Genomic DNA, 25,901 nt, shown 5'->3' on the forward strand with positions numbered 1-25,901 from the left:
TCGACCATCTCGGATAAATGCCGTCAGCTAGATAGTACCCCTTGTTGTATTGGTGCCCATTGATCTCGAAGTTCACCGGAGGAGAATGGCCCTCAACGAGCTTGGCAAAAGCAGGAGAGCACTGCAGCACGTTGATGTCATTGTGAGTTCCTAGCATACCAAAGGAGTGCCAAATCCAGAGGTCCTGTGTGGCTACCGCCTCAAGCACCACACTGCAACCGCCTTTGGCACCTTTGTACATCCCCTGCCAACCAAATGGGCAGTTCTTCCATTTCCAATGCATGCAGTCAATGCTTCCAAGCATCCCAGAAAATCCTCTTGCTGCATTCTGGGCTAGGATCCGAGCAGTGTCTTCCGTATTGGGTGTTCTCAAGTATTGTGGCCCAAACACTGCCACCACTGCCCGACAGAACTTGTAGAAACACCCTATGCTGGTGGACTCGGCCATGCGCCCATAGTCGTCGAGTGAATCACTGGGAGCTCCATATGCAAGCATCCTCATCGCTGTCGTGCACTTCTGGATGGAGGTGAATCCAAGAGCGCCAGTGCAATCCATCTTGCACTTGAAGTAGTTGTCGAACTCCCGGATGGAATTCACAATCCTGAGGAAGAGCTTTCGGCTCATCCGATAACGGCGCCGAAATGTTCTCTCGCCATGAAGTGGAGCATCGGCGAAGTAGTCGGAGTAGAGCATGCAGTAGCCTTGGAGACGATGCCGGTTCTTTGCTTTCACCCGCACCGGCGCCGAGCCACCTCGCCGCGGCTTTTCATTGCTCGCCAGCAGCTGGGCAAGGGCGGCGAGCACCATGAGATGCTCTTCTTCCTAGATGTCGGCCGCGGCTTCCTCCTCCAGCAGCGCGGCGAGCTCTTCCTCCTCATCCGAGTCCATCGCCAAGAAAGTCAAAACGCCGAACACCTTGCGCTCGGTGGGCGTGTACCCGCCGTTAAACCGCGCCTCCGCGGCCGGAAACGCCCAGCTGCTGTGGGAGGGGCTGACGCGGCAAAGCGCTGCTATTTTCCAGCGGGGAATGGCTATCTACCGGAGTAGGGCGGCGGCCGTCGCTGGGATATAGCTAGTGGTGGCCGAGGGCGCGGGGGGTGCGAGGCGAGTCGGGGGAAGAAAACCTTGACTTTTCCCCTATCGGTGTGGGCCAGGTGTGCTTTTCCCTAGCGCCGGAATCCCCAACTGCTCCCCAGCGCGCCGGGTTCGGCCTGTGACCGCCGGGCGGAAAAAAGGTCCGAACCGGCGATTTTCGGCGTCCTGGGGACGCGACTGGGCCATTTTTTCAGCGCCGGCGCCAAAAAAATGGCCTGGGGGGGGCCTGTTGGGGGCGCGGCTGGAGATGCCCTAAGCTACATTTTGTCAGGGCCATGCGGTGACATTAAGCAATGCAATGGGAAAAATGCTTGACCATGTATTTTTTTAGTTTTGAGCTTTATAAATGTCCTATGCTAATATCTACTTGCGAGTTGCAAATATGATGAGACACTATCCTCAACATCCTCCTTTTCTCCTCAAACCTACTCAGTGCATTTTCTCACGGTTGACACTCTTAGATAACCAAGATAACCTGTGGGCAATCAAGCATTGATAATCCAATAAAATTGAAGGTTGATATATACTCTGTCCATGCATGTCACACCGTTGTTCTTGGAATTGTTAGTGCCAGATTGGTCTTATATTCCTTTTTCAAAATATGACCCTTAATGTCAGCTAAGAATACCACAACAACACACGGTGCACCATCATATCCTATATAACCAAATGGATTATTTCACTAATATATTTGTCTCAACATGTCCACATATAATCTCAATAATTAAATAAAATAAGTCATATGTATCTTTAGTTTTTACTTCTCATATTACCAATCAAATTTCCATAGTCCAAAAAAAAATCAAATCTCACCAAATATATTATAACCAGTTCCCGCAGCAATGCGCGGGGTATTATCTAGTACAAACTAGTAAAACGCCCGTGTGTTGCTATGGGCTATACTGTATATAAATGAATCAGACAAATTATTGATATTGAAGCTTATTTCTCTCTCATACACCAACCTCAAGGTCGACGGTAGGTTCCCGCGATCTAGTGTAACATAAACATGGCCATATTGGAGGGCTATACTGTATATAATAAAGGGGATTTGTTTTCACTATATGTATGATACACTTTATGATACACTGTATGAAAAATGTAACAATGCGACAATCCAGGCTCCCACAAATCCAGACCATATTGGAGAGAAAAATGTCTAAACTATGAACCCTGTTATCTCCAACATGCATACCCAACATAAAAACTCCACCCCATGACACACCCTTATATTTTCCTGTCGGACCCTCCCCTTCCGCTTGGTTTTCGCCGTAGTGAGACATTTCTCGCTGGAGCCCTCTCCTTTAAAACGGGATGACGCCCACCTCACCTTCGTCATCGCGGCCTCTCTCCTTCACACCATACTTCCCCACGGAGGGATTGCATTTAGACGTCGAAAAAAATCGATGGCGAGGGAGTCATGGAGGAGGGGTAGAGAACGAACCGATGAAAGCCAAAAAAACCTGCGTACAATGTTCGCTCCGCCTGGGTCATAGAGGAGTCCCCCTGGTAGAGGAGTTTGGGGAGAAGAGAACGGCGACGCAAGGACACGTCGGGAGGATCGCAAGGAAGGCACGCTGGTAGAGGAGATCAGGGAGAAGAGGACGGCATCGCGAGGATGTCGGGATTATCGCGAGGAGGGCAGGCGATGGATTGCGTTCACATACACGTTAATGGGCTAGCCCAATACTGTGATGTGATGATGTCAAAGGTGGGCGAAAGATAGGAGTGGTGGGATGAGGTGGAGTGAGGCGAGACTACCAACTAAGACATTAGTAGTAGAGATTACTGAGAGTTGGTATAACATACATAATCCTTATGGAAAATGTTAGGCTGAATCTTTGAGTAAGTGAATCTATCTTGTAAACTCCATTGTAGACCATGCATACACATTATTCTCCAGAAGAACTGGTGCAGATTATTTGAAGGAGCTTGATATCCCATAGACCACAGTCCTCGTGTAGTCTTGCATTGAAAGATATAGGTATGTAGACAGTTAGCTTGGAATGAAATAGATAATTAAATGGAAAAGAGAAGAACTGAAATGAGGTAGAACTTCCAGTAGGGTCACATTTCATTACTCAGACTAACCAAAAGTTTCAGAACCGAGTTCTTGGAGCTCTTTGTCTTTGAGGTCATCATTCTTTATAATCTAAAACGTGAACATTTGGTTGGTAAAGAACATTACGTGTTAAATATGACATGTTATAGCAAGCCTAATATCAGGACCACCTCTCATGGGCACAATCAACTCCCTAAAGCCTCTTTTTTTATCAGATGCATAATGCACATCACTTACCGAGGAAGATTTTAGCCTCTTCAACATAACAATCGGCATCCCTTGTCAAAGCTCACACCAAAATAACTGCACGTGTAATCATTCTACCCTTTGATTGATAGACTGAAAATAAGTACACAAAAGATAGGAGCTACTCACATTCAAACTTCTGCCACAAGCTCGTTGATGGTCATGCCCCTTCAACATGTTCACACATAGTGCGTCAAAAAATAATATTCCTCCAACCAGCCCATACAGAATGCCTCAAATCGGCATGATAAAACAAATCCAGATTGCATTATTCATTGAAATGATAAAAAATGAAAACATCTCAAACCAATATGTATGTAGAACCTGAAATTATATCTTATGTATCAAAACACTATACAACCTTCCAAAAAGCGAAGGAGGACCATACATAATACAATACTCTTTTCCAGCGCTTTACGTCGCCCGCCTCCCAATGCATCCCTGGTCATCTCCATGGCCTACAGGAGGCGCTTCACCTACAGCAGAATTTCGAGATAGGAATCCCTTCTTCACCTACAACAAAATTTCGAGATCCCAACACTATCAGGCTAATACAAAGATCCATGAGAAGTGTGAACGCACCAACGTCTCCGGGTATGCATGGACCATACGGGTAACTGATTTGGGAAACGTAGGCGGCGATGCTGGCATGGCTGACGGCACATGATGCATCTATAGTGAGACCGGCGGCGGCCAGTAGCACCGTGGCGGCCCAATTCGATAAGCCCGACGGTCGAGTACCTGGAAGGCCAGTAGCCCATGCCCATGACGTTGGCAAAGTAGCTCGGGATGGCAGCGGCGGATCGCTGGTTCACCCGTGTCAGTGACCTCGAGGCGCCGTTGGCGCAAAGGGGAACATGTTTCCACTGTCGCAGATCTCCCATGCGACATCAATGGTCGATAGCACCGGTCTCTCTCGATGGACCAGATCTTCCCTGTCGCGGTATTCGGGGGAGACGGCGTAGGCAGTGCCCAACAGTGGAGGGAGAGGCTTGACCTGGCAGGTTCTTGAGCAGTTTGATAGTTCTTTTTTTTCAAGGATAGCTGAATGCCCTTGCGTTGCTATGGGACATCCAAGATATATATATTGATCAATAACCAGAAGGTTATTAATTCTACTTCACAAACTTCGACAATGCATGCACATTTTAATTTTCGATCAAAAAACAAAGGTAACAAACTCCTATAACAGTGGATAAAATACAAGAAATCAGTCTAACTGAAAATACCATGTCTACCTTAGAACGTCTATAATATCAATTAAGAAGTCTGCTACAAAACTTACTAACAAGTGGAAAAGGGGCAGCTAGTATCTCTCCAACAAACAAAATCATACCATACAAAATAGATTGCCTGCAGTCAATAAAACAGTAGTAGGGCATCTGAACAAAAAAATACATAGGGAAAATGGAACATGTTGTTTTGAAGATTACATTAATCATGTCAATGTTAACCACAATACTGAAGGTAGGCCATAATGGCCACATGACCATCTGCACTATACTGATAACGGAACTACGTGTCTTCATTGCTATCATTATAGATTAACATATTTAATTGTTTCAGCACAAAGGTTCCATAATGTCAGGGTAAATTCAAGAATCTTCACATGCACTTAATAGACCGTGTAATAGCATGTTGAAAACTACACAGGAAAAACATGGTTTCGAGATACTTAAGTCTTGAGGTCAGTCCAGTCTTACCACGAAAATGAAAAGACCATATGATGTCTGGTGCAGCTCCCTATTCATCAGTAGAGAATCCTTAGATTTATTTACATGAAGATTCTTATTGGGCATGGCTGCATCAATCCGAGTATATATATATCTGGATGATTGATTCCACACATGTGGAGCAGATATTGGAGATTATTAAGATTCTAGCTTATTCCAAACTTTATTTATTTTTATCCCAGTTCTAGACTTCTAATGTCTGTGAAATAAGAAAATCTTGACTGGAACACAAAATGGCAACAATAAGAAAAAGTTATCACCGGAGCAATGCAGTTAAGAGTTCCAGATACCTTTCAGAAAGAAGTGACATATATTAGCATATTTTATCAGAACAATTCAATCTGCAAATTAGCAAACATGGACATTCCAGTGCATAGTAGTACGAAAAAGGTGAAAAACAAGTGAACTGTGACACAATATAACAGTTGAATCAACAAGGACATGTTAGAATGCGAACATATTGGAGATGAGAATTCCATTGACCTCTTGTTGGACTCTTCAAATCAGATCACTGATGGCGCTTCCAGCAGCGAGGCTTCCCCATGGCAAGGCATCTTTCTGGCTATTGTAGCTCTAGAGGATTATGCCATCAATAGATAATCTACCATGACCTAAGGCTTCTCCATCCGGCCACGGCTGCAGCCGCGTCCACATCGCCGTGGATGCTCCGCCATATCCGCCTGGACGAGCGCAGGCTCTTCATCACCAACCTCTTGTTAGCCACGATGCCACGGTGGCCACCAGGCGGCTTGAAGCCACAAACGACATGCTTGAGCACACATCGCGATGTTGGGGGGCACAGCCGACAGCGACACCATGCAACGCGTCATGGCGGCGTTCATGGAGGCGTTGGCGCGGTGCTAGCTCCCGGCATGGGCTGGCCTGTGCAGGGCACTGCTCCTACCCCGTGCGGCGCCCACGCCACCATCGCACCCTATACCATGCAATCAAATTGGCAGACAGAGTGCAAAAATAATGGAACAAAATTTACAGAAAGATGAACAATATGCAAGTGGCGACCTCAAAATACGAGGACTACTCGTTTTGAAGTTTCAAAAGAGTTGATCTCAGAAAACTTCAATTGAACACAAGGCCGAGTAGCAATGTACCCGGATCAGCAGCCAGATTTTTAGATGGTGTAGCTCGCTAATCTTCAAATCTAGTACCCAAGAAGGAAATCAAGAGCAGATCATAAAGTTAATATACAGAGCTTTTAGAAATCACACATTCACCTACATCCAAAATGAATCCTCCACCTGCCAAAATCACATGCCTAGTTCTTATAGTGTCCCAAAGGCAGTATGTAAGGAAGTGGAATGGATGATCAAATCATAAAACACAATCTAGTATTTACCAGCGATTCAGTATCCTGCACGTCGGACTGGATCTCAGAGAGCCTCTGCTTCATCTTGTCTGCTTAGATCTCACCATGTAAGACGAAACCAACAACAACGAATAGAAATAGGCACGGGAAGAGAGGATGGCGATCTTGGCGAAGACCTCAGAGACGCAGAGTCGCAGTACTGGCGCTCGTAGCCCTGGAACACCTCGCTGCTTATGATTGCTCCTCTTGATCACCTTTCATGGCATGTATCAAAGATAAATGGTAGCTAACCAGACCTGGCCGCTGCCACCGCCGAGAGGAGGTTGAGTAGTCAGCCGTTTGCGTAGGTGAAAGCTGCTATGTACGTCCTTGATCCATCGCCCGCTGTCCAAGATCGACCCATGCACTTGAGACAATACTGGGCGCGCATCGAAGCAAACTTCATGGCTATGTCCCGGATCCACCGCCCCCTGTCCTGCTTGACCCATCCACATGAATAAACACCGGACGCACCGGCTCGTCGTCGATGCCGACGAGCTGTTTCATTGCGAGGTCAAGCGGGACCGCGGAAGGGCCGCACTGGTGCATGTGCTATGCGCTACTCGCTAGCGGCGTCAACTGGGAAGGGGCGGCTAGGGTTTGAACAGGGAGGAGAAGACACGGCTTGCGTGGATTTTTCGTTGCTTGCGTGCATGGGTATGACGGTTTTGCTGGTTCTTTTGCCGGATCACATGGGGGTGGGACCACGTAATTAAGAAGGACGAATCACGTTTGGGGTGGAACGTACGCAGGGAAAACCAACAGCGCACGGGAGGGAGGCTCGACGAAGTAAGACGGGAAACGGAACACTGCGTTTCTTTTAGGTATTATTATTATTATTATTATTATTATTATTATTATTATTATTATTATTATTATTATTATTATTATTATTATTATTATTATTAGAGAATTAGAGATTAGAGATAGAGATTAGAGATTATTTGTTTTCTGAAAATCTATTATTTGTTTCCTAAAGCAAATTGCATTAATGAGAGAGATCCGTTGATTTGGCTAAGGTAGGAAAGAATCTATTATTTGTTTGCTAAAGCAAATTGCATTAATGAGAGAGATCCGTTGATTTGGCTAAGGTAGGAAAGAATCTATTATTTGTTTCCTAAAGAAAATTGCATTAATGAGAGAGATCCGTTGATTTGGCTAAGGTAGGAAAGAATCTATTATTTGTTTCCTAAAGAAAATTGCATTAATGAGAGAGATCCGTTGATTTGGCTAAGGTAGGAAAGAATCTATTATTTGTTTCCTAAAACAAATTGCATTAATGATCCGTTGATTTGGCTAAGGTAGGAAAGAATCTATTACTTGTTTCCTAAAGCAAATTGCATTAATGAGAGAGATTCGTTGATTTGGCTAAGGTAGGAAAGTTAGATCCGTGATCCTTTGTCATTAGGAAAGTGCTGAAAATAAACCGTACCAGACTACCAACTCCTCCATTAGGGTTTTTTTCGCTGGTTAATTTTCGTAGGTTTTTCTTTGTTGTATTGTCTTGGGTGCGATCGGAGGTTAGGCCCTGGAGTGCGTGTGGCGGGTGGGGGCTTCGGTATACGGTTTTTTCGGTTCGTGACGGCTCGGTGTGAGGTGGGACGAGGTACAAAAAAAAAACCATGGGAGGTGGGACGAAAAAAAACCTGGAAGCGAGACTACCAACTGCTCCATTAGGAGTAGAGATCATACCGTTAAATTCGTATATAAAAGGAGGTTTCAATGATATAATTTTCACACTATACATCTCATGTAGTATTAATTTTGTGAATAGTCAAAGATGGTCTTGAAAAATGGATTGGACCTTATATAGATGGAAGGAGGGAGTAGTAGATCCGTGTTTTTAGATAACCTTGCCTTTTAGTATGGTGGGTTGTTCCCCTCGAAAAAAAGTATGGTGGGTTGTTGCACTTAACTCAGTGTGGTTGGACGAGCGAAACGCATGGCAACGGAAGAGCAAACCTCACCAAACCTGCGGCCCGGAAAGCCCCCTAGACCGATCTTTCTTCCTCGCGTAGGCACGCGCGCGGACTTGTCGTTCCTTCTCCCTGAAGGACTCGAGGCGTCGGAGATCCATCACATCACACCTGTCTGTCTCTTGCCCGCTCACCTCTCGATCGGGACGGAGAAAGATCGACGCCGCGCGCGATGGATGAGGAGTACGACGTGATCGTGCTGGGGACGGGGCTCAAGGAGTGCATCCTCAGCGGCCTCCTCTCCGTCGACCGCCTCAAGGTGAGGCAGTATCATCCTCTTCCCCTGATCTCTTCTCATCTCTGTTGATCGGAGATCTCGCGTCCAGATTCTCAGTTCTTGCATGCCGTTCCGATCCAACTTCGTTTATTCGAACTGGATCCACCCATGCCGCCGATCCGAGAATGACTGGCGCCGTACCTTCCCCTCACAGCAGACATGCGGCGGCAGCACCTCAAGCCATGGGGTGCGCGGGGCCTTGGGTTGTTCTTGCACATTTTCTTTTGAGAATTGGCAATCGTGTAGCCATCCGATAGAATGATCATGTAGCTGTAGTAGCAGGCAAAACTGTATCAGAAAAGGGCTTTACATTGGCTGAGAGAGATCTCGAATTTGCGTTAATTTTAACGAATAATAGACGGTTTTCTGGAAAAATGCTAAAAGAATGCCTTAATTTTGTGTGTCATCAGGTGCTTCACATGGACAGGAATGACTATTATGGTGGAGACTCCACATCGCTCAATCTCAACCAGGTGACAGGTCTTCACTCTCTTTGTTCAGTATAGTTTGTCACGCTTTGTGACCACAGAAATTTTGCTAGAGTTGGCGGTATATTTTAGCAGAGACGGTAAACCAGGAATTACCTACCTGTGTCTTGTGATCCAATGGGATTCTCTGAAACAATTTTCCATTATGCTCTCGTTCACAGCTATGGAAGAGGTTCAAGGGCGACGAGACACCCCCTGCAAGTATAGGAGCCAGCAGAGACTACAATGTAGACATGGTTCCAAAGGTCTGTTCCTATTCCACTCTACGTAGCTCCTTTCGGAAACTCCAGGAACAGTAGGGATGCAACGCGAAGGCCCGCAAAATTGATAAGCCAACACTCTCCCTCCGCTCCAAAATTATTGTCGCGGTTTTAGTTCAATGAAATTTGAACTAAAACCAAGAAAATAATTATGGAACGGCGAACAGTGTGTTTCGGCATGTCTGGTAGAGATATCCAGTATGTACTGGACATCATTTGGCTGGCAATTGCTTGTTGAAACGAAAGATAATACAGTACAGTTCACTTATATCAGTATCAGTAGACAACTTGAATAACAAATATTAATATTGCTCTTTTGAACCAATAAACGATGACTGTGACCTCACCTCCTTACTAACATAACAGTGTCATTTTGGCTAGTTTATGATGGCAAATGGTGCTTTGGTCCGTGTACTCATTCATACTGGTGTTACCAAGTATTTATCCTTTAAAGCTGTGGATGGAAGCTACGTTTTCAACAAGGGAAAGGTTCAGTGCTCTTTCTTATGCACGCACACTCCATCATATATATAATCAAGACATTGCCATCTAAAACATTTCTTCTATACCCACTATCTTGTTCCCAGATCCACAAAGTTCCCTCAACTGATATGGAAGCTCTCAAGTCTCCATTGATGGGATTGTTTGAGAAGCGAAGAGCAGGGAAATTCTTCCTTTATGTTCAAGATTACAAGGAAAATGACCCAAGTACTCACAAGGGGCTGGACCTTACAAAGATGACCAGTAAACAACTTATCTCGTGTGTACCTATCTTTACTGCTGCCATTTATATTTTCTTTTTAATCGAATAAAAGTATAGTAGATGGTATGACTCGATTGTTGCCTTGGTTATCAATGCCATAGGAAAAAACATCCCTGAAAACATCATGTTTTGAAAATAAATTTTGTTTCAAGTTCTGATATCTTCTATATTTTATATTAGGTCATTTTTTTTTCTGCAGATCTCTATGTAGAGAGGGATAAAATTAGGACAACTTTGTTTAGAACTTATAAATTGACACATTATTGTTCGCATATCATAATCTAATTTCCGTTGCCCATGTTTAAAGGTACTGTTCTGATATTCTATTCATAACCATTTTATATGTTTTTGGAATCTCAAGTGCTAGCCGTTGATTATGATTCAATTTAACGTGATTCATCTGTTGCAATTTCGTGTTTCAGAAAATACGGTTTGGATGATAATACAATAGACTTCATTGGTCACGCGGTCGCTCTTCATAAGGACGATATTTATCTTTCAGAACCTGCAATTGAAATTGTGAAGCGGATGAAGGCAAGTTTTTCTGACAGCAAAAGCATTCATTGATATCTTAGATACCTTCTAAAATTAATATCAATATCAGATACAAAGCTCATAATTTTCGTGTATTTTAACTGCTGATGAGAACTTTTAAACCAGCTTAGCTGGAAATTGGCCCTGATAGTATAACGAGCTTCCAAATTCCTGCCCAGATAAGTGAACACTTTAGTGTGTACTCCCTCCGCTCCATAATTCTTGTCGTGGTTTTAGTTGAACTAAAACCACAACAAGAATTATGGGACATATAGATAGTACAAACTTGAAAGAATGCCAAACTGGGATGCCTACATGCAAGGAATCACCATGCTAGTCACGTAGTCGTAGGGAATCACCACTATGGAACATATGTCAGTCACCTAAGTCACTTCTAGCCTAACAATAATTTTGAGAACTCTAGACTTGATGTTAGTTCAAAATACTCCATGTTAATGCTTCATTGTATATATTAGTTCATGGTGTTAGGTCATCTCTTTGTTTCTCACAGTATATTAATTGTTACCTAAACTTACTTTATCTTTGCAGCTTTATGCAGAATCAGTGGCTCGTTTTCAAGGAGGCTCGCCATATATTTATCCTCTTTATGGTTTAGGGGAGCTGCCACAGGTCAATGCTTTTATTTACTCTCTTTTCTTGTCTGATTCCAGCAATTATATATGTCCGATGTATTTGATTTTGTAATTTCTTTTGTTTGCTACAGGGGTTCGCACGGCTTAGTGCTGTATATGGTGGGACATACATGTTGAATAAGCCAGAGTGCAAGGTACAAAAATATGTTAGAAAAGTAGCATTTCACATATTATTTCTCTGGTGATTTGGGCATGGTGATGGTTACACCAAATGTTGCATGAATATGGTACAACATAAAACTAAATTTTAGGGTTTTAAGGTGCACAACACAGGAATAATGATGTTTATTATAGCTTCAGAATGGAAATGTTGTAACCGACCACATGGCACTGTCAAGGGTGTAAGATACCATCTTGTTGGTAGAACCAAACAAAGTTCTAGTCCGTTCAAGCACTTATACAGTACTCCCTCTGCCTCAAATTAATTGAAGTTCTAGCTTTGTCCTAAGTCAAACCTATGTAGTGCCAAAGTAGAACATACAAAACGAGGCCGTCGAGCTTGGAGGGGTCCGGGCATAGCCCCCGAATACGCACTGGACCCTCCCTCGGCATACACCACTCACTGATAGCCACCATCTTACCCACTGATTCCGAGATTGGCAGCCAGCAAGGTCTCCTGCCTACACCCTGCCATCGTTGAGCTCCCTTGTAGTGGGTGACACTAAGTAGGCAGCTCCGTCCGCCCCTCTTGGACTGGGGGAAGAGGGCAATATACACCTTGATGAGGGGAGAATTTTGAACTTTGGGAGAGGGCGGTGTGGAGGTGATAGGGGCTCCGGCTCCATGGCCACCTCAGGCGTCACCTCGATAGTCGGGCTATTTTCCCCATTCGCCCATGTGTCCACGCCGCCGTCCTGGCACCCAGGACACACCCCTTTTCTGGTGGGATGACGTTGCTAAGGACGAGGACACAGTTGGGTCAGACATGTAGATCCATGCATCCCTCACTCCGATGACGCTCGACAACTTCCTTGCAATGGTCAAGAAGGTTCCTAGGCACAAGTCATGCCGACACTACAACCAATCGCCGTACCCCAGTCCTAACCTCGACTCGTCACGCTTGGGATCCTCTCTAGCCAAAATGTCACATCTTCGCTTCCACCCCTCCTGTGGGGTGCGAGAGGGTCGCCGATGTCTGCGGTGGTGCCGACGGGCCTTGTCTACTTCCTGTGTCGCTCAGGGCTCCTCTGCCCACCGGACAGTGCACGCCCCACCAGGCTGGTACACCCGTGTGTGGCGCTGCCGCCGCCATTGCAGATGTCTGTGAGGGACGCGGTGCACATCGGGGCTACCCTTGGCCATCTTGGGTCAACTGTGGCATGCGTAGCAGGTCAGCCCATATCGGACTAGCGCACCTAGGACGTCTCGTCCTTCCGGCTGTTGGCACGTGTAGTTCGTTGATCCAGCCCTCCCTAGGCCCTTCTCCATTTGTACGTCGCCGCCATGATGGTTCGGGAGGCCGACGACATAGGATTTCGGCCAAAGCGCTCGCTTGATGGCGCAGACCCTTCTCGCTCGCTCGCCCGCCCCTTCAAGTGGACCTCCCCTTGGCTTGGATGGTGGCCATATGGGTGAATATGACAGGCACCTTGCCCCGCTGGGTGGAGACGACCGCTGGCCGCCTACCACTTGCCATTGCGCCATGCTCCTTCGACCTCGCTCTTCCCCGTCCTACCTATAACCAGCCTGCATGGCCGGACCTTGCCCCCTCTCCCCGGAGCTTGCCATTGTGCAATGCTCCATCGACCTCACTCCTCCCCGTCCTACCTATAACTAGCCTGTGTGGCCGGACCTTACTCCCCTCTCCCCGGATCCCCAGGCATGCTTCATTGGGAAGGCGAGCTCACCCAACATGAGGGTGTGTCTCCGGTCATGAGCAGGGCTCCCTTGCTCGGGAGGGAAGCAATTTCGAGCGCTCAAACAAAGCGGTGGCTCCCTTTTGGTCCCGAAGACTGGACCGGTCGGGATGAGTTCCACTCGTGCCATGTGGCGCGTTCGCCTCAGGAGGTTCATTGGGGTTCCATTGACCAACATGCTTCCTGTAGCGATGCCCTTGACTGGCAACGGGGGTAACCCGCGGTCTCCTGGTACTCAGCCGCATGCCGGCCCGTATGCGCCATCCAAGAAGTCGGGCGGTGGTTTGGGGGAAGCCCACAAGTTGTCCTGCCTACACCCCCGCCACCGGTGAGCTCCCTTGTGGCAAGTGGCACAGAGCAGGTGACTCCAGTCCGCTCCTCTTGCTTGGGAGGCGCAGTTGTGCTTGAATCGCGACATTGCGGGCCGCAGTGCTCCACGGTCTAGGAGTTTCTAGGCTATGGGGTGGATGGCGGGTTTTATTACTTCGACATTGTGTCGGAGGTGATACCCCTCGTATGCACCTGGCTGCTATCTCGGTGGTGCCGGACTAGTAGGACCCACCCCCGTCGGTGGAGGTCACTGCCGACGTCATCAGGGCCGAGCTCTGCGACTACATTACAGACACCTTTGCAAGACCTCCCCGTCGGTGTTCACCATGGCCTTCCCCTTAACAAGACCAAGGTCACTGTTAGCTCCTCCACTGTTGATCTCGAGGCGACCTCCTCCCTCTTCCAAGTGTGGATCTTCACCCGTGAGATTCCAGAGGAGGCCAAGCAGGACCAAGTCATGTCCCCCATTGTTCACTAGAGCGGTACTTTTCTTCTCTGCTTCTTGGTGCAATCACATGTTGTGTTTCTTTCCTGGACACCTTTCCTCTGCTTCCATGCACAACAAGCAGCAAGCACCCTTTTTCTTCTAGTATACAGCAAGCAGCTCCACACCTATCCACCCAAACAGGCAGCACATCAACAAACAGCCGGACATCCTCCTTCTATTGATGCCACTAGCGCCATTGGTGGAGGCAGAAATTTTGTTTTGGGTGTACATTTTTTAAAGCTAGTGTTTTAACTAATTAAGTATAGGATTAATTTAGATCATGAGCTCTTCTTCACCAAATAATGGGTGTACATCTGTATACCCATGTCCTTAACCCGCTCCGCACATGACTAGGGCACTCACAGCTCGCAGCACCTGCCTGAGCTTCCGTTCCTTTGCTACAGCAGCGGCCAACTGCTCTGCTGTCATCGCCTCCGGGCGTCGGCTCCAAACCACCACCAGCTAGGGTCCGTCCATCATTATTACCAGTGCTCTGGTGCCATGAAGAGCGCATGGAATTCTCTTGATTCTATTTTCTTCAATTGCTAGTTACAGATATGAATACATATGTACACTAGAATGGGCTTTTGGGCCACACACTCATACAGCCCAACACCGATTAAGATGAATTTCTGTAACAATCAACCATTGCACGGAAAAGTAGATTTTTTTTCTACGTGAATTTGTGTAAACTTCAAGCAAAGCATTGAAGCACCACAATGAATATTTATGTCGTATGTTCACTCATGTCATTTCAATCGTAAATATGTAACTGGTCAAACAATATGTATTTTCAGGTCGAATTTGATGATGAAGGGAAAGTTCGTGGAGTTACATCTGAAGGGGAGACAGCAAAAGGCAAGAAAGTTGTTTGTGATCCGTCTTACGTACCTGAGAAGGTAAAAGCCACTCGTCTTCATTATTTGAACAAACAGATATGGAGTATTGTCCCGAAGATAATCTCCAATGTCACTAACATTATGCTATACTTTCCGTCGTACTGTTTCAACAACGGTACAAATTATTTATGACAGAAATTTTATACCAATCAAAGTCACTGTGCATAAACATGTACAGTAAAGTTAAACAAAGGAAACATGGGGCATATGAAGAAATTTTGCAACTGATGAGAATTATCTGCTCTAATAACAGGTTAAAAAGGTTGGAAAGGTTTTTCGTGCAATTGCTATCATGAGCCACCCGATCCCAAATACTGCTGAATCTCACTCAGTACAGATCATAATACCACAAAAGCAACTTGGCCGCAGATCAGACATGCAAGTATTCCATGCATTATTGCCCTTTTTATCTATTATTACTTCGTCATGTCACCTAACTTTTAATTTTTGAATCATCACTAGGTATGTTTTCTGCTGTTCCTACTCTCACAATGTTGCGTCGAAGGGAAAATTCATAGCGTTTGTGTCAGCACAAGCAGAGAGTGACAATCCAGAGGCAGAACTGAAGCCAGGAATCGATCTTCTTGGGCCAGTTGACGAGTTGTTTTTCGACACATACGACAGATATGAACCTACTAATGACCCTTCTTCGGACAATTGTTTTATATCAACGGTAAGTTATAGATGAAGTAACAATGTTCTGGTTTTCAATATTTAGCAAATGAAAAGGCATCTTCAAGAATATTTCAATCTATCTCAATTTAATTTTGTTCAGAGTTATGATGCCACAACACACTTTGAGTCTACCGTGATGGATGTTCTTTCGCTGTATACAAAGATCACCGGAAAGGTACGTTTTTAAATGGAAACCTTGACGCAATTTCTGCATTAGAGCAGCGTATGAAATTGTATTACTCCAATCCAAATTAATTGGCGCGCACCTAGTACAACTTTACTAAAAAGTTGTACTAAGTGTGCGTCAATTAATTTGGATTGAAGGGAGTACTAAATTTTTTTTATCGCATTACATAAAAATAATATCACTGTATTATATTAAAAAATGTGTTTTGTCTAAACTTCTATCATGATTCCTTGCTGTGCTATACAAATCTAAGGTTTCTTTTGCACTACATTTCTTAGGAGCGAGTTCTTTGTTTTAGCGGTCGTGGGAACTAGTTTTTTTTTAGGGCAGGTCATAGGAACTAGTAATTGCTACTTTTGGGGAGAGGGCTCAAGTAGGCCTAAACAGCCCTAAATGATTTCCACTACTACTACTAAGGGCTCATTTGATTTGGAAGACCCAATCCGCAACATTTGGTCCAATTGGAGGCAGACTATAAGGGGTTTTGATTGGTCCAATCCACATCATTTACCGGGGAAGATTTTTATGTGTCGGTAACTCGGTGGAAAATTCCTCATCTTTGGCTCTCGAGCCGTGACCCATCAATTTTACATTCCAGTCGAATCTGCTTTGCCTCCCTCTTTTTTGCTGGCACCGTTGATGTCTACACGTGCAATGTCTTCCTGGAGCGGATGAATTGCAGAAAACGTCGACATTAAAGAACCACAGTTCTACAGTTTTATGCCAAAAGACACTAATTCCGAGCCTTTTTTTTTGCAAAAAACACTAGTTCTCGGTTTTGGCCCATTTGATGATGATTATGACAGATGGAGCCCACAAAAGCTGACGTGGCATAACTATTCACGGGCTAGACGTCGTTACATGTCCTTTTTGCCAAAATCTCCTACCTAAAACAAACTCTACAAAACAGCACCCCTCACCCCCTGCACGCTTGCAGGCCCGCTCCAACACTGACCCCGCCGCCGGCAGGCGCCCATGCACTCACGTCGCTGGCCCTTCCTCCCCGAGCCATTGTTGTCGTGTCCAGAGCCGGATCCAGCCACATCAGGCCTCCAACACTCCCACCGGCACTGGATCCGCTGAACGCACCGGCCAGCTCCCGTGGCAGTTGTTGCTTCAACTCCGGCGAACAAGCTGCTGTTCCGGGCGGCGGGGCGACATGGCAACCCGCGCCAATGTGCCACCAGACTCCTCCTCCACTCCTTCCTCTCCCATCTCTCTTCTTCCCTCCCTGAGCTCCCTCTCTTCTTCCACGTGTGCCGCCGCCATGGACACCCCCGAGATCCAGGAGCAGGCGCCGCCAACCCAGCCCCCTTCACACCTACAGCACCCGCCGAGGAGGCAACGGAGTGATGCATGCAGGGCCTCGGCGGCCATGGCGACCTGCAACACTGCCTTGACATGCGGCCGGCCTCGCAGAGGGCGCCACCTCCAGGCCGAGCGCCGAGGTCGGGGTGTGCGCCTCGCTGTGAGGGGTCGTCCCTCAGAGCCTCTGCCGCCCTTGCTCGGCGTCCGTGACAGCGCCTTGAGGATGCCCTTGGGCTGCGGCGACCGGCGACGAGACCCATTGTCGGCGTGCTGCTGCTCTTGGCTGCTGGAGTGGATTGCTTTTTTGCTCTTTGATTGAAGGGTGTCCCTATAAAACCACAGGGCCCCTTTTGTAAATCTAGAAAATCCATATGCTTAACGCTGTCCTCATGAACAGTTATGCCACATCACCTTTTGTGGGCTTCATCTGTCGTAATTGTCATCAAATAGCCCAAAACCGATAACTAATGTTTTTTGCAAAAAAAAAACTCATAATTTGTGTTTTTTGGCACAAAATGTAGAATTGTGGTTCCTGCAACCCTAGCCTTCAATGTCGATGTTTTCTGCAATTCACTCTCCTGAAGCATATTATCTGTCGGCGGCTACCAGCGGCATCAGCCTATGTTCCAGGGGAAGGCTCCTCCTCTGGTGTCTTCCCCGACTGTTTTTCCATGATGTCATGTCCAGATCGGGGTGGTTAGTAAGATTCCGGAGGATGTGAGGAAAGTTTCTTTGGATCAGCTCCAACGCAGGAGACTCCGGCGAGCTTGGTCATGGCGACGGTGAACTGCACCATCAGGTTGGAGATGCCCACGCTTCGCCAATTGTTGAGGACAAGCTGTCCCAGCTGGTGGTCGTCTTCTCTCTTTTGTGCGAAATGATGACATGGAATGGGTCTTTGACGTGGTTTTCTCCCCCCGGGTTCTTGAGTGACCATCCGAAAAAAGAAAAGGAAAATGGTTCTTGAGTGACCAAAACAATTTTCACCCTTGGTTTGTTTGTCCTGCGTGTTATTTCCCTCGCAACCAAATGAGCCTAAGTGGTGCAAAAATCAGACATACCAGAATCACAACAATGAGGAATCTTATCTTATATATACCTTAGTAGTTGATCCCCACTACTTCTATTTATCTTAACATGCATGTATGCCACCTTGCCGAACATGCCACATCATCAAAGACTCACCTCAACATGCATGGAATTTTTGTCCAGTATTAGTTGATCTAGACTGCTTATATTTATCTATACATGCAAGCATCCCACATCACCTCACATGCTACATCATCACTGGGACACCATAACATGCATGGAACAAGTTCTTCATTATATTATGCTTCTTATATTTAATAAGTATTTTTCAGTTATACAATAATCAGATACAATTAGTCCATATGTTATTAATCAAAATTCATTTATTTAATAAAACAAAATCTCATCAAAATATATTGCAACCGATCCCACAGCAGTGGGCGGGTATAATCTAGTTTAGGAAACAATTTAGTGCTAGGTAGGGTAACCTTACATTTGTTTATCTCGTTCTTGATATTATATCTATACTTGCTTATTCTAATTAATATGCCATTTTTATCAGACGGTTGATCTCAGTGTGGATCTAAGCGCTGCAAGTGCCCCCGAAGATGATTGACAATTCTAGGGCAGCTATACCTTGCAATTTGGAAACGATTTATGCTTTGTTTTGCAGTTCATTGTAGGTCCGCCTTTGCCCTCGTTATTTTGAAATGTGATAGCTGAGCTATAGTCAGATAAAGTTGTATGATGTATATTCTAATTTCCTAAATTTTCTATTGGGAGGTCGATAGTATGTTTAGGCTTCGAAGACAGCTTCGCCTCGGCCGCTACTTTTACCTTAAATTCTGATAAGACACAACAAGACAATAGATGATATTTTTTTGTTTGTTGATTTCAATTTGTCATCTCCTTTGTCTTTTTTTCTAGGAAACCAAAGCTTGCTCCTTGCTGCACTGCTAGATAAAGATTTACCTGTACAACCGTAAGAAGCAATCAAGCACTCAACACAAGACGACTACAAACATCCTCTAGATAAACGTTATAATTGGTGTCACTAAAAAATTCGACTATATGCAATCCACACAAACAAACACTATGCAACCACCACCGAAGAGATAATCCAATTTTTTAACTTCTAAAATAAGGTGAAGTTTTTTTTTTGAGGAATATCGCGCTTTATTGATCAAGTATAATCAAGAGAGAGTGTCTCCCGGATACAATCCAGGGTTACATGAAAAATAGAGTCACTAGAGGACTCACAAGATTTAGCTAGAATATGTGCCGCACTTTGTGATGAGCTAATGTTCAGGTCAGTGTTCACCGCGTCCTCCCATACCACGCCCACCCAAGCGCAGCCACTGACATGGGCCCCGAGAAGAGAGCACACAAGCCGTCAGGCTAGTCATAGTGGGAGTAACTTAACTATTGGAGCTCGATAACGTCCGAACGTCAGATTCTGGGGCATATGGAACGACCACTTCTTTTGCTAGGAGGGATCCCTCCCCACAAATGAAAACATTTGATGGGAAACATTCCCAGCCCGAACTGGGCTACCTGGCCCGAGCAACAACATTAGTTGCATGTTGATCTGATTAAATTAGTGGGGCATGCATCGTGGCATGGTGAGTTGGCATAGTTACATGTTAAGATAAATGAGTTAGTGTGAATCAATTATTTGTGGACCTACTTGATGATGTGGATATGTTGCATGTAAAGATAAATAAGATGGTGGAGATAAATCTTTCAGTTATATAGGATTTGTTTTTTGATGCAACTTCATTTGGATTTATGTGAATATAAGTCTAGTAGAAATGCTACAAAATCATTCTAGACGTGAGTATCCAGATCACACTATTGTCGACCATCTCTTGCGATTACTTACAACGGACTTCTGATAGACCCAAACCATGGACTCGTGAGGCCCTTTCTTAAGACAAACTGAAGCACCTCACGTTAGCTTGTATTCACTATTCACTTTTAGATCAACTATAATGCATAATACATCGTAATGTTATAGCATAAGCACATATTATTGTATAAAAATCCCATGGATAATTTTAATTTGCACCTGCCATGGCAACTTTGGCCATTTTTTTGTGTTATTTCACATTCATGGAAAATTTCTTACACAAAAGATGGCAATTCAAATTAAAATACCATGCCAAATTTTAATGTGCATCTGACATGGCAATTTTTTTCATAACTTGTGTCATTTTTCATAGATGGCAAATTTTATAACAAACATGGCAATTTTAATATGCATATATCATGGCAATTTTGTTCATAATTTTTTATTAATTTTCATCTTATTTTTTACATGGAAATTTCCGAATATGAGTTTTTGCCAAGACAATTCTTGAAAATCACCATGTGAGCATTATCAGAAATGTTGTTAGAATATTTTTTGACATGTTTTTTTAGAAATTAAAAATTAAAAAGAATCTGAAGTTTTCCATGAGGGAAACAAAAATTCTAGACTTGTCATGACATAATTTTTTCTACATTTTCCCTTGAACTAGAGATTTTTTTCTTTTCATATACCGTGCCAATTTCTCATTGCTAGAGCATGACAATTTTACTTTCAAATACATGCCACCCATGGCATCTTAGTTTCTTACTGGACCATGTTAAAGTTATTTCCTAGACTATGGTAATTTTATTTTTCAAATACATGGCAACTTTATTTTCATAGCATGGCATCTTAATTTCTTACCAGACCATGTTAAATTTATTTCCTAGACCATGAATTTTTTTATTTTCAAAGACATGCCAACTTTATTTTCATAGCATGGAAACTTTAGTTTTTACCTGGACCCACAGGAAATTCTCGTAGACCATGGCAAATCTATTAATTAGACCATGGACTTTTATTATTTAGACCATGTAGTTTATAAATCTGCCATGTGCACATGGAAAAAATATTAATTTATTTAAATGGTACCATATTTTTTGAGAAAACAACTTTCCCATTTTTGTCATGTTCCTGTCGAAAAATACAAAATTTCCATCTAGTTATCAAAGAACAATGACCTTTTTTGTAATTTTGCAATCCTTTTTTTGAATGAGCATAATCCTTTTTAAAAAAGTAAATTTGCCAATGCATAAAAAGCATAACAGAAAAAATATGGATTTGCCTTGGTCCACTACCTGGTTTTGCCAGCAAAATCATGCACACAGAAAAATACATTGTCACAAATATTAGGCCCGTTTTCAAAGATATTCCATGCGTGTTAGAAGAAAGAAACACGACTTTTCTTTGCTTTTTAGCCATGATGAAGTTTTTCATGTAGCCATGTGGCATTTTCTTGTATGTAGCATGTCAATTTTGTGCTCGATTTGTCCCCTCACGTTTTCTACTTTCTGAAATTAATAGTCTTTTTTCACTGCAAAAAAACATATGAATAGACTTTTTTTGAGTAATTCTAAAAGGGAAACGTTTGTGGCCGGTGCGCCGGCTGAAACATTCCGCCGGTCGCACGCATGCCCGCCACGCACCCGGGCCCCACTTCTTTCTCCACCGTCTGCATCCCATCTCTGTTCTCTTTTCTACGCTCGCGCCATGCTTCTTCCTCCTCCCCGCAGCAAACCACGGCGAGGACCGCCCAAAATAGAGCACCATGCGGCGCTGCCTTGCTGCTGCAAGCTCCATGGCCGGATTCATCTGATGGGCGCAGGCCATGGCCGGATTCGAGCCATCTAGGAAGGGGATTTTTTTGTGCCATGGACGAGCTGCGACGGCGTCAATGGGGAGGTTTTGCTGGGAGCGCCTCCTGCAGAAGCTACATCCGGCCATGGAGGTGCTGGAACGCCCACCGTTAGTGCTACCTTCCCGCCCCGTCGATGCTGGAACTGTCAAACACCGGTGCTGGAGCCGGCCCCTATGGCTGCTACAACCCGCCGTCACAAAATGTTGGAACCGGCCACCGTGGGTGCTACAAGCTGCCGGCGTCGTTGCTGGAACCTGTAGCAGGTGGAGCTACAACCGGCAATCTCCTTTGCTGCAACCAGCAAACTAGAAGATGGAACTATGAATTTTTTTGCTACATCAGTGGAGTGGTGTTGGGGCGACGACATGGGATGGCGCCGCGATTGCTACAGCCAGCATAGAAAAAGGTTCAACCGGCATAGAAAAAAGCTTTAACCATGGAAAAAAAGCTACAACCAGCGTAGAGGAAAAGCTTCAAATGTGGAGAAAAGCTTCAACCTGTGTGAAGAAAAGCTTCATTCCTTGTGAAGAAAAGCTTTGCTCGGAATCGGTAAAAGCTTCAACCATACAACAAAAAGCTTCAACCGGTGTAGAAAAAGCTTCCACCGTGAATCTTCAAAAACTGGTGCCGTCTGCTAACGATATATGAGCGGCAATGCCGGGAGCTATGGCCGATGGCATGGTGGTGCTGCGACGGACGACGGTGACTAGTTGCTGCAAGGGTGGAAGCATCAGGCGTTCTACAAATGGCAGACTTTGCTACGAGGACGACGATCGACTGGATGCTGCGACGGTCCCCTGCCGGAACCGATGAGAAAGGCGAGTGGCAGCGAGGAGGACGGCCGGCGAGGGTGCGGACCAGCAAAGAGGACGGCCGGCGAGGATGGGGACAGGCAACGCGGACGGCCACCAGAGAGCGTGTGCGGCCGTGAGAGAAGAAGATGACTTGAGTGGATAAGGATCCAACGACTCAGGACGAGCCGATCCGATGGCTAGCGTGCGATCGGCTGAAATGGTTCAGCCGGCACGCTGGCGCCTAGTGGTCATCATGTAAAAAAAACACCCTCTACATGATATTTGCAGCAACAACAAGAAAAGCCTGCTACGTGTGTGCTCCAATCTGGGCTTTTTTTGGCCCAATGACTTTTTCTTATATAGGCTAGCGACCGAATTCTTGGAGACACTCATTGTTATAGTGTACCTCAGCGAGATGTGTCTGGGCCTTATCAGAGGAAGAGATAGTTGAAAACCTAAGTGCTTCGACTGAGCCTAACGGCAAACTTTAGCTTTTTACCATGATGGAGCTATTATCGCATGTATCCTTTGTCAAGCTGTCAGTAACACTATGGGCAATTTGGTGGGCTAGACGTCAAGCTATCCATGAGGGAATTTTCCAAAGCCCTTACTCCACACATGACTTCGTTCTGAGATTTATAAGCGAGCTTCAGTGCCTGGAAGTCCGCAAGCCGATAGACAACACAGGGGTTACAAGTCAACCAAACGCTGCGCCTAGAGCACGGCCGAAGGCGCCGCCGGCAGGCTTTGCCAAGATTCATGTTGACGCTGGTGTGGCGCGGTTCAACAGGGGTGGGTCAGCAGCAGCTATATGTAGAGATGGTGAAGGAAACTACTTGGGCAGCTCTGCCTTGGTGATTCCAGGGGTCGCGGATGCGGCAATATTGGAAGCTATTGTTGGAAATATGCCCTAGAGGCAATAATAAAAGTATTATTATTATATTTCCTTGTTCATGATAATTGTCTTTTATTCATGCTATAACTGTATTATCCGGAAATCGTAATACACGTGTGAATACATAGACCACAATATGTCCCTAGTGAGCCTCTAGTTGACTAGCTCGTTGTGATCAACAGATAGTCATGGTTTCCTGGCTATGGACATTGGATGTCGTTGATAACGGGATCACATCATTAGGAGAATGATGTGATGGACAAGACCCAATCCTAAGCATAGCACAAAGATCGTGTAGTTCGTATGCTAAAGCTTTTCTAATGTCAAGTATCTTTTCCTTAGACCATGAGATTGTGCAACTCCCGGATACCGTAGGAATGCTTTGGGTGTACCAAACGTCACAACGTAACTGGGTGGCTATAAAGGTGCATTACAGGTATCTCCGAAAGTGTCTGTTGGGTTGGCACGAATCGAGACTGGGATTTGTCACTCCGTGTAAACGGAGAGGTATCTCTGGGCCCACTCGGTAGGACATCATCATTATGTGCACAATGTGACCAAGGGGTTGATCACGGGATGATGTGTTACGGAACGAGTAAAGAGACTTGCCGGTAACGAGATTGAACAAGGTATCGGTATACCGACGATCGAATCTCGGGCAAGTAAAATACCGCTAGACAAAGGGAATTGAATACGGGATTGATTGAGTCCTTGACATCGTGGTTCATCCGATGAGATCATCGTGGAACATGTGGGAGCCAACATGGGTATCCAGATCCCGCTGTTGGTTATTGACCGGAGAACGTCTCGGTCATGTCTGCATGTCTCCCGAACCCGTAGGGTCTACACACTTAAGGTTCGATGACGCTAGGGTTATAAAGGAAGCTTGTATGTGGTTACCGAATGTTGTTCGGAGTTCCGGATGAGATCCCGGACGTCACGAGGAGTTCCGGAATGGTCCGGAGGTAAAGATTTATATATAGGAAGTCCTGTTTCGGCCATCGGGACAAGTTTCGGGGTTATCGGTATTGTACCGGGACCACCGGAAGGGTCCCGGGGGCCCACCGGGTGGGGCCACCTGCCCCGGGGGGCCACATGGGCTGTAGGGGGTGCGCCTTGGCCTACATGGGCCAAGGGCACCAGCCCCTAGAGTCCCATGCGCCAAGATAAAGGAAAAAGGGAAGAGTCCTAAAGGGGGAAGGCACCTCCGAGGTGCCTTGGGGAGGATGGACTCCTCCCCATCCTTAGCCGCACCCCTTCCTTGGAGGAGGGGGCAAGGCTGCGCCTCCCCCCTCTCCCTTGGCCCTATATATAGTGGGGAAAAGGAGGAGCAATGAACCCCAAGGCCTTTGGTTGCCTCCCTCTCCCTCCCGTGACACATCTCCTCTCCCGTAGGTGCTTGGCGAAGCCCTGCAGGATTGCCACGCTCCTCCACCACCACCACGCCGTTGTGTTGCTGTTGGATGGAGTCTTCCTCAACCTCTCCCTCTCTCCTTGCTGGATCAAGGCGTGGGAGACGTCACCGGGCTGTACGTGTGTTGAACGCGGAGGTGCCGTCCGTTCGGCACTTGATCATCGGTGATTTGAATCACGACGAGTACGACTCCATCAACCCCGTTCACTTGAACGCTTCCGCTTAGCGATCTACAAGGGTATGTAGATGCACTCTCCTCTCTCTTTCTACTCGTTGCTGGTCTCTCCATAGATAGATCTTGGTGTTACGTAGGAAATTTTTTGAATTTCTGCTACGTTCCCCAACAGTGGCATCATGAGCTAGGTCTATTGCGTAGATTCTTTGCACGAGTAGAACACAAAGTAGTTGTGGGCGTTGATGTTGTTCAATATGCTTACCGTTACTAGTCCAATCTTGTTTCGACGGTATTGTGGGATGAAGCGGCCCGGACCGACCTTACACGTACTCTTACGTGAGACAGGTTCCACCGATTGACATGCACTTGGTGCATAAGGTGGCTAGCGGGTGCCAGTCTCTCCCACTTTAGTCGGAACGGATTCGATGAAAAGGGTCCTTATGAAGGGTAAATAGCAATTGGTATATCACGTTGTGGTCTTGCGTAGGTAAGAAACGTTCTTGCTAGAAACCCATAACAGCCACGTAAAACATGCAACAACAATTAGAGGACGTCTAACTTGTTTTTGCAGGGTATGCTATGTGATGTGATATGGCCAAAAGGATGTGATGAATGATATGTGATGTATGAGATTGATCATGTTCTTGTAATAGGATTCACGACTTGCATGTCGATGAGTATGACAACCGGCAGG

The 25,901-nt window shown here is 45.6% G+C and overlaps 1 protein-coding gene across 1 annotated transcript; it reads left to right on the top strand.

The window, feature by feature from the left end:
• The first annotated feature begins 8,436 nt into the window (after positions 1-8,436).
• LOC123102173 (guanosine nucleotide diphosphate dissociation inhibitor 2) lies at positions 8,437-19,120 on the top strand. The gene is made up of 13 exons (XM_044523477.1): positions 8,437-8,735; positions 9,164-9,226; positions 9,403-9,486; positions 9,883-9,990; positions 10,089-10,261; positions 10,687-10,798; positions 11,348-11,428; positions 11,523-11,585; positions 14,922-15,023; positions 15,277-15,401; positions 15,486-15,696; positions 15,799-15,873; positions 18,785-19,120. Exons 1-13 carry the CDS (start codon positions 8,649-8,651, stop codon positions 18,836-18,838), a joined length of 1,338 nt encoding a protein of 445 aa, XP_044379412.1. The 5' UTR covers positions 8,437-8,648; the 3' UTR covers positions 18,839-19,120.
• Positions 19,121-25,901: the final 6,781 nt, after the last annotated feature.

The sequence above is a fragment of the Triticum aestivum genome, chromosome 5A (genome assembly GCF_018294505.1).
Source record: "Triticum aestivum cultivar Chinese Spring chromosome 5A, IWGSC CS RefSeq v2.1, whole genome shotgun sequence".
Lineage (NCBI taxonomy): Eukaryota > Viridiplantae > Streptophyta > Magnoliopsida > Poales > Poaceae > Triticum > Triticum aestivum.

Excerpts from the sequence above, each read along its gene's own strand:
- LOC123102173 (XM_044523477.1), top strand. The coding sequence starts at position 8,649 with ATGGATGAGGAGTACGACGTGATCGTGCTGGGGACGGGGCTCAAGGAG. Across the intron at positions 9,487-9,882 it reads ATGTAGACATGGTTCCAAAG|TTTATGATGGCAAATGGTGC; the intron begins GTCTGTTCCTAT and ends CATTTTGGCTAG. Across the intron at positions 15,024-15,276 it reads CGTCTTACGTACCTGAGAAG|GTTAAAAAGGTTGGAAAGGT; the intron begins GTAAAAGCCACT and ends CTCTAATAACAG.